This window comes from Akebia trifoliata, chromosome 2, assembly GCF_017979445.1.
Source record: "Akebia trifoliata isolate Shusen 1 chromosome 2, ASM1797944v1, whole genome shotgun sequence".
In the NCBI taxonomy this organism is placed as follows: domain Eukaryota; kingdom Viridiplantae; phylum Streptophyta; class Magnoliopsida; order Ranunculales; family Lardizabalaceae; genus Akebia; species Akebia trifoliata.
Genome location: NC_141376.1, coordinates 1,270,681 through 1,288,543, shown reverse-complemented (window position 1 = coordinate 1,288,543; position 17,863 = coordinate 1,270,681). Strand labels below are relative to the sequence as shown.

Below are 17,863 nucleotides of genomic sequence, written 5' to 3'. Positions count from 1 at the left end.
GAAAGCAAAGAGATAACTAGGCAAACCGAAAAAAGCAAGCAAAGACCACTGAGTTACTCCTAAGATCCCATCTGATTACAAAGTCATCAAACAAAACTTTTAAAAATCCTTGCCCAATTTCGATCAAAAGTAAAGCAGACCCTAGATCTCTAAATACACTGCAAGGGACGTACTTTGCTTACCTTGGAACACCATGTTGTTTTTTTTTCTCCAAAGACCCCAAACAATGGCCGAAGGAAGGATGGGATATCTTTTTCTAAGAGAAAAAATGTTAAAAAGTCTGCCCTATTATTTACTTCAGTTTTATCCTATTTATGTTCAAAATCTTAAGCTACAGTTCAGATATAAGCATGATTTTAGAATGAGTTTGCGATAAAGATGACTCCGGTTAGTAATCCCAGTCCCTGAGGCAAATGGGCAAGATGGTCAATCGTCTTCCTGTAAAAAGAGGCAATTCCACCTATGTGAGGATTAAGCATGCATTTGCCCCTCATAATCATCGAGAGACCAGAGTTGCATCAGGTTGATAACCCTCATTAAAAGTTGCTTCGAATTCATTTACATGGATCAGGATTTGTTGATTTTGATTCATGGTAAAGTATTTCTCATGCCTTGGCAGAAGACATAGTTCTAGATAAGAGTTGATTAGCAATAGAAATCTTGTTGGCACAAGGCATAGATGGTGATAAAGAAGATGAATGCTAATGCACACACACATACGGTTCCAGTAACTCATGAACAATGACTCACAAAAAAAAAAAAAAAAAAAAAAAATTAACATGATCCCAACCATTAAAATACAAAATCAAACAGTTGAAATTTATTTTCAGGATAAGTATTTACAAGAAGTGCGATATCAAGATACACATAAATCTTAACCGTTGGATTTTGTGTCTAAACCATTTCATACTGAAATGTTATTTTACATGGTTAACTAGAGAGGAATAAAAAAACCAAAGCCAAAATTTTGAATTGTTAGCATTGTCCTTCAAATAATGTGAATTCCAGAGGGAGACCGGAGGGTGAACTCTTCTTCTAATTGTTAAGTATATTGAGAAGTGAGACTCTAGTTTGGATTAGATGCCTAAACATTCTCTGCAACTCAACTTGAAGACCTTCAATGGCAACCTCCAACGCCTCCAAACGCTTGTTTGCAGTTTGAATTCCAAGTACCTTGGACTTCTCACACAAATTGTACCCATGAATGCCGTAGAGAGCTGTATTGATCCCAACCACCACACTAGTACCAGTGTCTTCTGGTTTGTGTGCCACTCTCTTCGCTCGCATGAACTTGGAAACAAATGACCTGGTATTTGATTTTGGCTTTGATATAGACATGAAGGACAGAATAGAGTCCATAATGGAGATGGTGGTCACCTTCACCTCTCTCAGCACAGTGACTACCACCATTAGATTGGGGTCTACACCTTGGAGTGGTGCCGGGGCAGACTTGTTCTTCATTCCCCTCAATACTTCAAGACAGTTCAACATCTCCTTGTTCATATTATTTCTAGAGGTTCTGGTGTCCAGACCATGATCTCTGACAATTCTTCTACGAAGAGAAAATTGAAGGTCTTGTACATGTTCTTTCACTAGCAACAAGGTATCCCTAGTGATGCCACACAAGTCCAACATTATTAGAGATTCTTCTAACACCTCATCAACCCATTTCTCACGTCTACCATGGAGAAACGCTTGTTGGGTGACTGGTGAATGAAGAAGATCATTAGCACAATCATGTAAGTTCCTGAGGGCATCAAAATTGGGATACAACATCTCTATTGGAGATTGTGAGGTTGATTATGATAAGCGAAATGGCGGGAAATGATAGAAGTCTAGCAAGACCTTGTTTTCCTATGTGAATCAAACAATATAAGAAGAATTAATGCGGTGTATCACAGTGGAACCAACCATCTTCTCTCTCCCTTTATAGCAACAAGTAAATATGATGTGCGATCTTAAGGAAAGTCAGGTGAAATATCCTTGATATATAATATACCCAGCTTTTATATTCATGTTAATTACAGCACATTTAGAGAGGGCAAAGGAGACCAGAAGAATCTCAGCTAAGAGAAAAGAACAGCATGCATTGCACGAGTGGAGGGGGACACCTTGTATTGTCTTTTTGCTATAGATTGCTAAACAACTGTTGTTTAAAATTGATTTTGAAGATCTGTTGGACACGTGGCATACTATCATGCAAGAAGACCTCTAAAATAAAGGGTAATGCAGGTGATATGAAGCAAGCTAAGGAGTCTAAAGAATGGTTTGTATGAAACATGTTAAGCAAGCAATAGGGGGACATGCAACATGTGGATCGGATCATTCACAAGTCACAACTGTATCAACATGTGTTTTGTCTTTTCCGTACAGGACGACACCATTGAGGTTGATTTTTGAGTTTGAGATCTACAATTTGGAAAGTTCTAAGATATCAATGTGAAGATTCCAGGAGATTTGGGGTGGATCCAAGCAGACAATTGGATAGTCAAACAATAGCAAGCTTGTTTTTAGTCTTCTAATTTTGAGAAAGGTGGGGCTATGCCTATTTATTCATTATACCCAACTAAAATTTTATATTTCTCATTGTACATATCGAATTTTGATAATTTTGCCTTTTCCTTTTTTGCATCCATCCAATAGTCTATCGAACCCACTTTTTCTTTGCATCTAAATATGTTTTAATGAGCATTTTAAACTTTGATCTTACTTTTTTTTTACCCTAACACCTCAGCGTTGAATCGAGTCACAGCCATTCATATGAGAAATTTTCTATTTAAAACTTTCTGTTCAGTATATTAGTTTTTACGAAGTTCGGTTGGTACCTACCTATCATATACATAGAGATTTGGTACTAACACACTGGACCAAAAGTGTTTTATAGGAAAGTTTTGTTCGGTAGGTATCCCTCAAATTAGCTAAAACAATTCAGTCTGAATCTATCTAATTAAATTTGTCAAAAAAATTTGAATCCTTTAATCAAAAATTATAATTTTAAATGTTTTAATAGTGATTTTTTCCATCTTCTTCAGTGATCAAATACAAAAAATAAGAGAAATTTCAACAATAAAAAAACTAAGATAACTGAAAAAATCCCAAAAAACTAATGTCCGTTGATTCAACTTTTCTCACAAAACCTAACCTTAAAATGAGATGAATTCGGGGAGGGGGAGAGAGAGAGAGGAGAAGGTGATTAATTTAGGGTTAAGAGATGGATTTTTCTAGCAGTGGATTTTACATATACAACATTTCAATTTTTTCGATAGGTTAAAGTGGGCATAAAGGGTATATTTATAAAGGTAAAACTGTAATTAATCTTATTTCTTTTTTGCATTAATTGGTTACAATGAGACATTTAGGTGTGTTCAAATAGCTAGACCCTTTGAGAAATCCATCAACATTACAACTGCAGTAAGGACTAGAAAGTGGGGTTAAGGGGTTTTTCCACTCTTATCTGTTACAGTGCTACATAAATATGTAGTCAAAAGTTTTTGAGAAATCCATACACATTTTTAAACTCATCCACTATTTAATGCTGGGAATGTCCATTAATTTGAGTAAAGAATTTCTCCTCTCACCCATCAAAATTGATTCGTCTGTCTTGTCATTCTTCACTCCACAAATGAACAAATCAGAAGATTTATAAAAGGAATTCCTGTCCCCTCCACCTTTAAGGGTGACATGTATGGGGTCAGAAAGTCCACCAAGAGTGCAAAAATTCATTCATGGGGCAAATGGCTGAAAGATCATTCCAAATGACAATATTTGGTATGACCCTAACCCAATACAGGTGACATGTATTTGTCGCTAGTACCCAAGGTTCACTATTTCTGCAAGTGCGTCTCAAACTACTGGGGGTTGTGGGATACAAAATCAAACATCTCACGTGTTAATTGCGCAGTTCCAAATAGTTGAGGGGTTTTCAGAGCCTCTCTGTGATATGCTATGCATTTGGCATGCATGACAACTATCTGAATAAATATAATTAACATATAAAAAAATGTTGAAGGCAGGTTTATACTCAAACATATTCAAGACCAAGGATCCATCAATCTGTCACAAAGAATCAAAATTTCAAGAATCCAACAGGTATCAGATGCATTTACCAGCCTCCTGATTATCTAATTGTGCCCAAAGCTTCTCTGATGTGGGCCAACCAACATGGTTTCATCTGCTCAAGTTAATCAATTTTTTTTTTTTTCATTTTTCCAGCCAAGGAAAAAAAAAATGAAGCTGTCTTCGGGACAAGAAGGCTCTAGTTGATAAATTTGTGAGCTTTCCACTGGAAATACTACCACAATTTTGAAATGGATTTGTATTCCATGTACCCTTCTGTGCACTGTGTTTATCCAGATTTTAGCTGTCACGGTTTCTTTAGATTGGTTAGTAGGTACATGAAGCATTCTTGAACAGTCTACAACTGCAGGGCTCATTAGTAGGAAATGTGCATACTTTATCCTTGTCTGAAGGCAAGAGTCCAAAACCCCAAACAATGACACAACTATAATAGCTTCAGCATATTTAGCTGGGTTCGGCCCTGCAGCAGGAGATTGCAAACCAATTACGAAATTGCAACAGCACAAGTCATGTTCAAATTCTTATGCAGAAGCGTGCTGAACAATTCAAAAGTGCTAAAATATACACAACAAAAAATATGTCAAGAAATGTATATAATTATTTTACATTAAATAATACCTATAGTTTATGGTTGCTCACTCTCAAGACTCTATATTCTGGGAGCTAGAGATTAGCCAAGATGCAATACAAAATCTATACATCAAGTTCACATCAGATAAAGAGTACCAGAAGCCTGTATAACCACACAGAGTAGCCTCACCAAGTTCTCAAATTGAGATAGACAGGTTCATGAATATCTTCAAAGAATTACCCTGACAGCCACTAGTCTATATTATATTACAAGGATATTGGCTTCACTAGGAGTACATCTAAGTGTTTAGCATATGGACCACTAGATGCATTCACCAACATCTTCATGAGATGCATTATGCCCCTTCATAAGGCCCAGCTTGTAAGTACATTAGTATGGAACCCAAGATTAGCAGATTAATACCAGTAAGAACAAAGTAAATGTGAGTGTCCAAGAGCTTAAAAAAATGCTATAAACAGTTCAAATGAGCCCAATAGACAGCTTATGTTATCCGCAGCCTCGGGATAATCACCAAATTTTCAAAAAAACCATCTACGAAAAATTGCATCTAAGAAGTTGCTATGGTATTACTGTGTCAATGATTCAGAAAACCATCTAGAAGCAAACAATGCTTTAGCTCAAGCACATAAATCCAATACGATTACAAATAAGGGAATTAACTCAGTTCAGAATATGTATATAGTACCATACCATATCAGCAAAGTCAATCACGGAACGGGTAAAAACAATGAATTTGAAATAGAGAGATGATAAAGAAAGAAGAAACAAACCAGTTAACAAGAATATCTTTGTTCTTTAGATTTCTTCAGCCATTTGAGTGTACTCTCCAGAGTCATATAAGCAGCAACATCAGTTAAACTCTTACTCTCCACTGCATAATCAAACACTTCATACGCCTCCGCAATTCTATCATTACCACACAATGCCCTCACAAATGTAGCATAAGAAGCTGCCTCAAGCTTCATACCACCCAATTTCATTACCTCGTACAACTCCAACCCTTTTTCCAACAACCTCGACTTACACAATCCATGAAGCAACGTGTTGTATGTACATGAATTCGGACTACACCCTTTATCTTCCATTTTCCCCAACAGCGCCAAAGCTCCCAATGAGTCCCCCTTACGACACATCCCATTCATCAACGATGTGTACGTAATGGTATCTGGAAAATGACCCATTTCTGCCATAACACCAAGAAACTTCAGAGCTTCATCCACTCTCCCCACCTTTGACAAACCAAATATCAATGTGTTGTATGTCACAAGATCGGGCTCCACTCCTTCCTCCATCATTTTATTATAAACCCCAATCACCTCACTTCCTCGATCCAATATACAATAACCCTTCATAACGGTGTTATAAAGGAAACAGTCTGGCTTAAACCCAGCCTCACGAAGCACTCCAAGTAACCGTGTGGCCTCTCGAAGATTCTTACTTTTACAAACAAAGTCGATCAAAATCGTGTAAGTAACAAGATCAGGTTTCAAATTCGCAGAATTTTGCAATTCTTTGATGAAATTGTAAACAGTAGTTAAAGACCTAGTTTTGCAGAAATGCCTAATGAGGAAATTGTAAGTGAAGGAGTCAGGCGGGGAATATTTCAAAGATAATTCTTTGACTAATTCAATGGCGTGTTCCTCACGACCAATAGAACAGAGTGATCGAACGGCAAGATCGAGTGACACATGGTCAGGAGGGAATCCATTAGTAACCATTAGATCTAGGGTTCGATGAACAGTTGAGAGGTCAGGGTCGGAGGGGGAATTGCAGGATTTTGAGAGCAAGATATGGTAGGTTGAGCGATCAGGGGAGAATGGTGGGTGTCGTTCGATCATGTGGTGGAAGAAAGAGAGGGAGTCTTGGAGGGTGGAGATGTGAGAGAAGGATTGGAGTAGGGAATTGTAGTGGCGAGAATTCAGTGAGACTGGTGTGGTGGAGAGGATGGTGTCCAATATTTTCTTGGCGTCAGAGAGATTGGGAGATTTGAAGATGGGTTTAGGGTTTTGAGGAGGTGTTGGTGTTAGGGTTTTAGAGGAGGATTTTGATGTTTTGGTGGGTTTCTTGGATAAAGGGAAATGGGTTTGTTTGGGGAGGAAAGTGGGAGGGTTTTTGAGAGAAGTGAGAGGCTGCAGTGTTGCTGTTCTGAGGGAGGGTGGCAACTTTCCCATTTTCTTTTCTCCTTCTCCTTCTCCTTCTTCTTCTTCTTGAGAGACAGGGTTTTGGGTTTAAAGAGTTTTTAAGGTCAGTATGAAGGAACATTTCGATACAAAGAAACACACCACTTTTTTGCTGCATACACCCCTGCACTTGTAGTAAAAACTTGTCGACTAGTTTCACTCACTGATTTATTTTAAAATTTAACAGTATCTTATCAAATGTTTTAATAATTTTTAATAAAATGTTAGGTAATAATCTACGGAACATTTTTCACATGAGATCTTGTTAAAAGAACTGTTCAATATGTAATTAACGATCTTAAACAATAAATTTAATAGAAATATATAATAAAAAAATACATTATCACATGGTAGATATGTAACGAACAATTATTTATAAGGGGATCTCATGTGAAAAAATATTTTTGATTTGTACCTATCAAAATAATGTTGATCAAATTAGTCTGAATTTATCAAATGTACTTAAAATTTAAATAAATAAATAAATATTAATTTTTATCATAAACGATTAAAAATAATTTTCAAAATAAAAGATGATGAAAATACATGAAGAAAGCTTGTATGAAATGAAATTTAAAAATAATAATAATTAAACATCCTAATTGTCTTTCTTCGTTGACAATATAAAAGTTGATGTGAATTAATGGCTTATTGTGAGGGAGCATGTTCCTTCATTCCCAATGGCTTTTTTGCAATCGGCTTGGTATGCTTAAAACCCCACTCTCACACCTCTTGCCGTACAAGATCTCTCAATTAATGTCCTTGAAAGAAGAAAAAAGATAAGTCTCTTTTTTATGTGTTGTTGTTAACTTGTGTCTTAAGTGCACGAGTTAAGATGCACTAAATACACCTCCAATATCTATTTTTATGCTTAAAATGCTCTCAGAAAAAATACCCTTAAAAGCTTATTTCGAAGGAATTTTAAATGCATCGTGACATGTGCCCTTAGGGCACAATTTAACTAAACCCTTTCTCAATGAGAGCTCTGTGTCAAGGTTTGAAATGATGTGGGAGTGGGGTTTTTAACCTCCTCTGTGACTCTATGAGTGTATACAGTCCAAACTCATTTACTGAGTGGCTGAGGTGCACATAACATAACATAACATGTATGTTTAAACCAACATGAGTCAAACCTATGTATTGGGTTGAACCCATTCTTATTGAGAACGTATTAGTGGTTCTATCACGTAGGAGGCGTATGAAGCTCAAGCACTAGTCGGGGAAACGTGTAATACCCGCACATCGCACGCACCAATAAGTGAGGGTGCACCCTCGTCGGTGACCATGGGGAATTATTGCTCATATTGGGAATCGAATTCACGACCTACGGACTTTCACTGCTTAAATTGCCATATTGAGCCCACCCCCCCACCCCCCACCCTCGTGGTTGGCCATGAGGAATTATTGCTCATATTGAGAATCGAATTCACAATGTACGGACTTTCGCCGTTTAAATTGCCACATTGAAACCCACCCCCGGTACACCCTCGTGGGTGGCCATGGGGAATTATTGCTCATATTGGGCATCGAATTCACGACCTACGGATTTTCACTGCTTAAATTGCCATATTGAGCCAACCCCCCCACCCTCGTGGTTGGCCATGGGGAATTATTGCTCATATTGGGAATCGAATTCACAACCTACGGACTTTCACCGTTTAAATTCCCCCCCCCCCCCCCCTTCCTTCTTAGTTCGTTCGTTGTATAAGTTGGAACTCAGCTATTGACCCAATCAACCATTTTTCTGGCATACCAATGAATAACAGCTCTACCTTCTAGGCAATAATGGCCACTCGTGAATCTGGTGCCACTCTAAAGTTATCACAATCCATTGACTTAGTCTTTCAAATATTTTACTATTATTTTAAAGAACGGAGATTTTATGAATCCCCCCTCTACAATCCTAATGTGGCATATGCATGAAACCATAGATTTTTTTCTCGGGATACACAATTGCACAATGGGAGGATGTGCAATTATGTATCCCAAGAAAAATACATGGTTCTATGCACATGGCACGTCAAGAGAGTATGGGGGGAGGCAGATTATCACAACTCTTAACTGAGGTATTTGGGCCTCTTAGAGCACCTAACTAATTCTCATTCTCAGGCTACGTGCAACCCCCTCCCTCCATGCATCATGTAATTTTTGAGATAAATCCGTGAGGGTGACTCCTAAGGGGGAATTCGAACTCAAGACCTCTGCTTCTTAAGACGTGGTCTTGATCATCTCACCAACTCTTAGAAGATTAAATACCCATCTTGACTGCTTGAAGTTCATGTAACATAACTGACTTGCCTCTAATCTATCTCTTTCGATCCTAACCTGTGGTATTACCATACAAATTTTACCATCTCTAAGGTATCTTATTTTGATTTAGTTATTCCTTAATATTATGATTAATTTTTATTTTTATTTTTATAAATGATATTACAATAGAAATGATTGAGTTAACAATTACCTATCCTCAAGAAGAGACACACCTATTTGTTGCTAAGGTAAAGACTCTTTAAAATCATTCTTGTTGTTTCACATTTTATTACTTATGAAGAGAATTTCAAAAGTTAAAATATCATGTTTCTTTACATTATGATTGATAAGTTATTTCAAATGCACTATCAGATCAATCTGAAGATATTTTTGTAATTTAAGAAAATGTTTAATGTAAATTTTTATCAACCTTACTCACCCTTTTCTTACTGTGTTCGTATAGACAATAATGCCCCTCATTTGCTAGGAAGGATGGATTATAAATTCTAAAAAGATAATTATGTTGTCAAATGGTGTTGGATGCAATCAATCCAACACCATTAAAATATTATATTTTTATAAGATTAAAATATCCTTCATATATGACGACTTTGGTAAAATTCTTTGTAGAAAAAATATAAAGAATAATTGTAGTGTACAATGGTATTGTAAATTAAAAAAAAAAAAAAAATTCTATCACCATCAAGAACATGACATTTTTTAATTTTAGAAAACTAGCTAACTTGGCTATTATATGAGATGAGGGATTGTAATTTTATCATTTTTACAAAATAACCTCTATGATATGAGGTTAGGTATAAATATGGGGGTATTTTGATTCGCAACAACGGTTGGAAACATTCATGAGTAAATGGGACCATAATTTGAAAGACCAAAAAAAAAAAATGCTCCGAATTTTACATTTAACCTCACAATTATTAAAGTCATTTATGTAAAACGAATAAGATTACAATTCTGCAATACCATAACCGTCAGTTTTTGATTCTTTAAAATTACAAAAATATCATTTTGTCTTAATATCTACAAAATTACTTTAATTAATATTTTATATTACAAGAATATTAAAAGAATTTATAATAATATAACCAGATAAAAAAAAATTATAATTATAAGAATTCGATTTTATCAAAATGAGAGTAAGTGAGAGTGACTGAGTGAGTGGAGGACTACTGACCACCATGCATAGAATGAAAGGAAAGCTGATTTTTATTAAAAATAAGTGGTTGATAGTTGGGAAGGATATTAGTATGAAAACCGACAGTCAAACCGTTAGGTTTTATGATCAAAGGGTTAGTTCGGTCATTTTAAAAATTAAACATTGAAAATTCATAATTAGACCGTCGATTTATTAATTATATATATATTTTTGAAAGAAAATTATAATAATTATTCACATCCCACTACCCATAAAAAAATCTTGGTGGCCACGCACTGCTCCACGTAGTGGGGTATAGCCTGAGTGCGGGACTAGTCTGGTGCGCACAAGCTGGCCCGGATATCTTTCGTTATAAAAAAAATAAATAAATAAATAAATTATTATTATTATTATTCACATGCCACCAATTAGGTTTTTTTTTTTTTTTTTTTTGGTTAAAGTAGTCCCAGGTCGATGAAAATCTTACAAAAGGGCAAAGGGCTCGGTCTTCGAAAGTCATGGCAAAATTGGCGCAAGCATCCATTTAGCCAGATAAGTCATGAGACTTGAAATGGGCAAAAAAAAAAAAAGGACCAAAACTGGCACTGGTCAAAATCAAACTTTCATTGTGAATGCTGGATCAATGTTGACTTAAGTTTGGGTCAAGATCCTTATACACTTGGTCCCAAAAAACTCTTTGATCCAGACCATTCAACTAGGTGGGATACAGGAAAAAAAAAATCAAGCTATTTATATACTTTTGTTTTTTCCAACTAAGTAAGAGAGATTAGCGGTCAATAATTGGTAGGTGAAGACGGATTTTGAACCCAGATCGTGACATCAACAATCACTTTTTATCTCAACCAGTTGGCACCTTCAAGCTATTTATATATGATACTTGTAATTATGCCTACATATTATTGATCAATAAATAAAAGAGAATAAATATTTTTAAATATAAGAGATAATTGTTATTGCCAGAGACCTCATAATCATGTAATACACAAATTCATCGTATAAAAAATCATGATAAAACACTATTAGATGTACTAGAATATCTAAAGTAACAAATCTATATTGTTAAAAACATAGTAACAAAAAATGACAATTTTTCTTTTATTAAAAAGAAAAAAAAAAAACTTATATAGAAGAAGGTGCCTTGCATCTCTGACAATTAAAACAATAAAAAATGCTACTTTTTTTTTTTTCTTTTAACATTTCAAACAAGCTTTTTCATGCTTTTTTCAATAAATTAAAAAAAAAAAAAATTAATGTGGGATTTGATGCATAATAGAATTTGATGATTCATAAATGTAGCAATATGAGATTTGATGATAATATCCTGATTTTTATGATTTTTTAATAATTTATTATTTTGAATAAAAGATATGTTGACGAGTAAACATTTTTTTGGCATTATAACATGTATAATTATATGTTTGAGAACAAGTTATTTTGGAAATATAGAATAAATTAAACTAAATATCTTATGTATTATTTTAGATACATATATTTTTCATAATTTCTAAAATATTTTTTATGTTTCTCATTTTTTTTTTGTTTCATTTTCCTTACCGTTTTAGACCCGTACTCTGACTTATTTTTTATGTTTCTCATTTTTTGTTTGTTTCTTTTTCCTTACCGTTTTAGACCCGTACTTTGACTTTGTGACTATGGCTAAAAATAAAAATAAAAATAAAAAATGAATTTAATTAATTGTCTCAAGTTTTTTTTTTCTTTTAAAAAAAAAAGACATACTTTATTGAGTTATTTAATTAGAAACCTAATATAAGAAACGAGTGGGACTTAAAAGATTGAAAATTAAGTTATAGAATAAATCTATTTGATTCGATAAAGGGAAGCATCGAGAGGCCTTAAAGAAAGTCACGCATTATGCCAAACATTTTTCAATATATGGGTTAGAAGTTTTGGAATGAGCTGATTTTTTTTTTTTTTTGTAAAGAGATCATCCTCATAAAAAATCAGTCAATTCTAAATCTTCTAAGACTATCAAAAGTGGTTTACAAATAATTGACAGTCCATAATTCTTCAACTTGTAAATTAAGGTTAGGAGATTTAGAATGGGCTGATTTTTTATGAGGATGATTTTCTCATCATAAAGATCATCGTCACAAAAAATCAGCCCATTCCATAACTTCTACACTATATTGTGAAAAATGTTTGGATCTCTTTAGGGACCTCCCATCACTCCCCTCCATTAAATATCTATCAAAAATAAAATTATTAGTCTATAAGGAGGATAAGGTCTTCCAACCTAACAAGAGTTCCCACTAGGCGATGAGACCCTGGTAAAGCTTTGTCATAGATAAGAAGCCTCCAGGAAATAGCAAAGAAAACTACTTGGAACTTTTTTTTTTTTTTGTCTCAAAAGTTCCTCATCCTTAAGTAACACAAAGTCCTGAACCACATAAAGTATGAGCAAGAAGACTTGCAAGGCACTTGGAAATCAAAAAGGGCATCTTTCTACGGTCTTAAATGAAGTCCTTGGAGTTGACCTCAAGTCAACAAGAAAATAAAGTAGGTATCATATTCCCTTATCAAGCAGTAAGACTAATTCTTATTATTATTATCCTAGAAAAGAGGGAGTTACTGTTGAATTTGAATTGTTTACTTTGAAATCTTGAAAAGTGTTTTTGTTAGTTTTGGCTCAATAAAATGACCAAAGCTATCATTCTCTATAAATATACTATATTCGATTTAAAGTATCATTCGATTCCGAGTTAAAACCTGTAGACAAAAAGATAAAAGAAAAGAGTTCCCCAATACATCAATGAGAGGTTAATTCGATAAGTTGAGTCAATTCTTTTTTAGGGAGAAGCGAAAACTCATCCTTCTTTAAAAATGGAAGAAAAAGTCCCTTCGTTAGGAATTCGAAAAGTCCTGCTATGAAATGCTATGAAAAAAGAAAGAGGGCTGGACTCAACACATTGATTCTTTTTTTTTCTTTTTGCAATTTTTTTTGAACTGTATGCATTCAAAGGTGCGCCTTACTAAGTTAGTAAAGATTTCACCCTTACTATGGATCCTTCGGCTCACCTCTTGGCATCCAAAACCATGATCCGAGGCTTCAGGGTTAAATTCTATGAATCTTGAAGAAAAATAATTTAAAAAAAAAAAAAAAAGTTATTTCACTTTTGAATTTCATTTTTAAGTTTGGGAGTTAGTTGAAGTTCAATAGCCGTAATTTTCAAAATCTGTTTTTAGTTCAAAAGAAATTATTTTATTTTATTTTATTTTACTATTATTAATATTTTTTATTTGAGTTTTTCGATGAAACTTAGATAGCCGTGGAGTTGGATTTCTGATGTTGTAATTCATTTGAGTAAAATACCCTTAGTAAGAAAGGCCCTTAAAAAGGGGGGATCCTGGCATAGATGATCGATTGTAAAGATTGCAATAGAGATGCAAAGATAGAGATTTAAGAGATAGACTTTGGTAAGTCGAATTCGTTCCACAGGGACAGTTTGGATTCAAGGATTCAATCGGATAAAAGTCCAAAACAGAATTGGAAAACAGATTTTTCTTAAAAACAAAACAGATTTGTTGCACAAATGAAATGGAAATTAACTTGCAATTTGAAATAAAAACAGAAAGTAGAGATTGAAGATATAAGAAAGGAGGTTTAGAGAAATCAAATCAGCTTTTGCAAACTATCCATAATGCAGATCAATTCCAAGAATAACTCAATCCATGTAGCAAGTCATTGCTCATGGATCGGAAGGTGGAGCGGTTTAATTATCAAAGGTAACCAAGAGACATTCATGAAAATTCAGATTTAATTGAGATTGCCTAGCTTATATTCAGATTCTTCACAGAGCATAGCCGTTCTTGAATTTATCTAAGTAATGACTATCAAAGTTTGAATCAGAAATATAAGTAGATCATCTAATCAAAGTAGAATTTCTAAAATAGTAAACATGTAAGCAAAATAAGGAATTAAAACTACATTAGAGGGATAAACTTGCTTCGGCATCCTTGATCTCTCTAAAGAGGATCTAGCCGATCATCGCAAGGATCATATTGCAACAATAGTAAAAGTAAGAAGATGATAGATGGAGAAGAGAATGTAGAATAGTGTTGTAACTTAATTCCTTCCTTGATGATTTCCCAAAAGAGTTACAATTAAGCTAATGGATTACTCTTGATGTTCTCACTCCTCTCAAAAGCTCACCAAAAGGAAAAATTACAGAGAATTACAAAGAGGAGAAATCAAAACTTAGAGAAGAAGAGAGCAAGGAAAAGGCCCCTTCTCTAAAATCAACCCTCAAATTTATAATGTTCGTATTCGGGCAATCGGGTTAACTTTTCGGATGATTCGCTTCAAACTACCCATTCAGTTACAACCACCGAAGCTTCTAGAAGCTTCTGTGAAAATCTCGAGGGCCAATTCCTCGGAATGACCGCGGCGCGGTCATGGCTAGCCGCGGCGCGGTGACGTGGCGCCCAAATCCTTCGAGGTTTTTCTGGATGCTTCCTTTCGACTCGTGTATTGTAACCGTAATTGTTTCGCGATTTGTTGGCTTCCACGTGCGCTACAATTAACACTAATATATCATTAGCTTTATTAATTTGGATAAATAAAATAATTTTACAATTATTTAAATAAACTAACATTTATGTAATGGTAATCTTAGTGCAATTGTGGTCCCAAAATTGAATAATTGGGACCTTATCAATAGACAACTTACCCAAGAGAATGGAAATAGAATGAAAGAAAGGCCGGGACACTAATGTTGGGGTGACATAAAATTTACTGTGATTCTCACAATTCTGATGTGAAGGTGCCACATAACCGTAGATATCGAGGGAACACAGCTGTGGTTATGTGTACACATTTGTAGATGCTAGAATTTGCTCTACACTTTCCCTCTTTCTTTGCTCGGGCGGACCTGCGAATTAACTCACTTCAACGATCAAGTTAGATTCTAAGAAAGTTGATCAATCTTAATTTAGTTTAGAGAGAAGAAGAATTCGAACCTCCTTTATACATGGCCATCTTCCTTTTATAAGCATCCAACTTGATTGTTTTCTGTGCCATTATTTGAAGTGACCCATGGCAATTAGCTTACTAAGGACAGTTAGCTCACCCCCTGACATGTCAGCTGCATGAGTAGTTGCAACTACCCCGTCAATTCTGTGATAATCTGATCTGATCTGACATGATGTGGGTTGTTAGAGTTGTCAATCAATGGCACATCTGTCAGCCTTGTTCTGCCGACCTACACTGACGTCGGATATACACGGAGTACGCCATCCATGCTACTTGATGGATTGGTGGTGCAGGTTCGAGCTGGTGTTCGTCCACCCGACGAGTTTAACCAAGTGGGCACACATAGTAGGCTATCTGAGCTTCAAATAGGTACTTCCGGGCTACATTCGAGCCACATGTCCATTTTGAGAATTTCCCCCGACAACATCCACGTCAAAATTGTGAGAATCGCATTAAATTTGTGTCATCCCAGCACAACTCTTTCCTAAAACTGTACCCCTAGAAAATTAATCACATCTCTGCTATATGCCTGATGGGTAGCTTCAAAGGTATGAAGAGTTTAAAAAAATACGAAAAAGAAAAATAACTAAAGAAAAGATCATGATAAACACAGGACTAGACTTTACTTCAACTTGTTATATTATTATATGCTTTTAAGAATATTGGAATCATATAAAGTCATATTTCAAAACTGAAATAATTGAATACAGTAACATGATGTCACACATCTAGATTTCTTATCGAGAATATTAGTATATTTGCCCAGACTTATTGAACTAGACGTTTTTTCAATAGTTATGAAAATGATCATTTACTGAATTTTGTATTTTATTTTTATTTTAAGGAAATAACCATCGGCATTGCATGAATAATTTGATGAATTTACAATCGTTTTGATAAAAATTAAATAAATATGAAATTGAGCATATGATCCCACTGTAATATTTAAAAAAACCTGAAAAATAATTAATCAAATCTAATTGCAATACATAAGTGCCCGAGGGAGGGACCCATATGCCTTGGTCCTAGTTGGATGTAAGTTTGAATACCTCCTCAACAAAAAATAGTATTGCTATACATAGGAATCAAGCAAACTTTGTATGTGTATGCAGATTACATATTAGGTCTAACATTCTTTGGCTAACATGCCAAATTCAAATTGATTCAACATCAATACATAAATATACAAGGATTTTTCCCTTAATCATAATCCTTTTTCAATGTTACCCTCCTATTATTTATTATTTATAAGAAGAATAATGGTGGAGTGATGAAAAGCATCTTTGGATCTCTGTGCACCTCCACATCAGCAAAGTGTGAATTGAGGTCACTCCAGCACGACTTTTATAAGATTATCAATCTATAACCTTAATCCAGCAATTTTCTGTGTTACATTTCTCCCACAACCTCTTTCATGAATTTAGAGATCCATGATTACTCATTTTTGGAAGAGTGATGATAAACTAACACTCCCTGACGTGTCAGTGCATAGAATCATAGATTTTTTTTCTTCAAGATACACAAGGAAAAAAGATATAGTTTGAAAGCGTTGGTTTATCATTAGTCTTTTGGAATTTACTTAATCAATTATACTCTTGAGCTGTTATCTTGTCCAAGAAAATGGATTATCAATTCTAGTTTACCTAGGAGAATGGTTCATCTCACCAAATGCGTCGAAATACACCCCACATGGAGAACAAAGATTTGTTGTTTTAAAATTTATATGCTAAGCTGATGAATGAATGGCATTATGCCACATGTATGGAAAAAAAAAAAAAAAGCAAGAGTGAATAGTTAGTAGAGAAACAAATTCAGGAGAAAAATTGGGAGCAATATAAGTGCTTGATTTTACTTATTTTTCTATACATGTGGTATAATGCCATCAGTTCAGCAGCTTAGCACATAAATTTCCAAAAAACAAATCCTTGTTCCCACACGTGGCCATATCACACCGAGAGGTACCACTTTCTCCTCCTTGCCAAATTACTTTGCACGGGATCTACTCCTATCCATTTAATATGAAACAGCGAAGCAAACCTAAAAAAAAATGCACAAACCAAGAATTTGTGTGGTTAAGTAGTGTGCTTATGTCCACGAATTAAATCAAGAGCAATCATTATTTTTCCTTGAGTTTTACACTCTTAGAGATCTTTATACATAAAATTGGGAGTTGCTAGTTAAAATGCATTTATCTCTTAAAAATAGAAAACCCTTTAAAAATTATTACTTGATTGCCCTTTTAGTAATCCTAAAAATAGTGGGACCCTCTGTTGGGCCGATGCTCCTACATCCTGCAATTATGCGGACCACCAACAAAATACAAGACTTTTACACAATAATACATGTATTTACATGATTTACTTTCAAAGTTTTATCTATAAAATAAATGTATTTAATTATTTTAAAATAATTTTTTTTTCTATTATAAACTGGATTAAGAGATGATCTAATCCAAAAATATCATTTTATATCAATTATAAAATTTACATTACATTATGAATGACAAGAAAACAACAAAATGAATCCAAAGTCATAGTTTTCAAAATAAAAATAAAAAAATTGGTCTATTTTCTTAAATAAGAGTAGTCAATTAATTG

The 17,863-nt window shown here is 34.5% G+C and overlaps 2 protein-coding genes across 2 annotated transcripts; both read right to left on the bottom strand.

The window, feature by feature from the left end:
• Positions 1–993: 993 nt before the first annotated feature.
• LOC147408608 (DUF241 domain protein, putative (DUF241)) lies at positions 994–3,119 on the bottom strand. Its single transcript, XM_086419946.1, has one exon. The coding sequence runs from the start codon at positions 1,774–1,776 to the stop codon at positions 1,036–1,038; it is 741 nt and encodes a 246-aa protein (XP_086276072.1). The 5' UTR covers positions 1,777–3,119; the 3' UTR covers positions 994–1,035.
• Positions 3,120–4,106: 987 nt separating this feature from the next.
• Positions 4,107–6,903, bottom strand: LOC147408607 (Tetratricopeptide repeat (TPR)-like superfamily protein). Its single transcript, XM_086419899.1, has 2 exons — positions 5,440–6,903; positions 4,107–4,537 (listed from the first exon to the last, which is right to left on the bottom strand). Exon 1 carries the CDS (start codon positions 6,838–6,840, stop codon positions 5,443–5,445), a length of 1,398 nt encoding a protein of 465 aa, XP_086276025.1. The 5' UTR covers positions 6,841–6,903; the 3' UTR covers positions 4,107–4,537; positions 5,440–5,442.
• Positions 6,904–17,863: the final 10,960 nt, after the last annotated feature.

Bases quoted from the DNA above. Each gene is read 5' to 3' on its own strand.
- LOC147408608 (XM_086419946.1), bottom strand. From the start codon at position 1,776: ATGTTGTATCCCAATTTTGATGCCCTCAGGAACTTACATGATTGTGCT.
- LOC147408607 (XM_086419899.1), bottom strand. From the start codon at position 6,840: ATGGGAAAGTTGCCACCCTCCCTCAGAACAGCAACACTGCAGCCTCTC.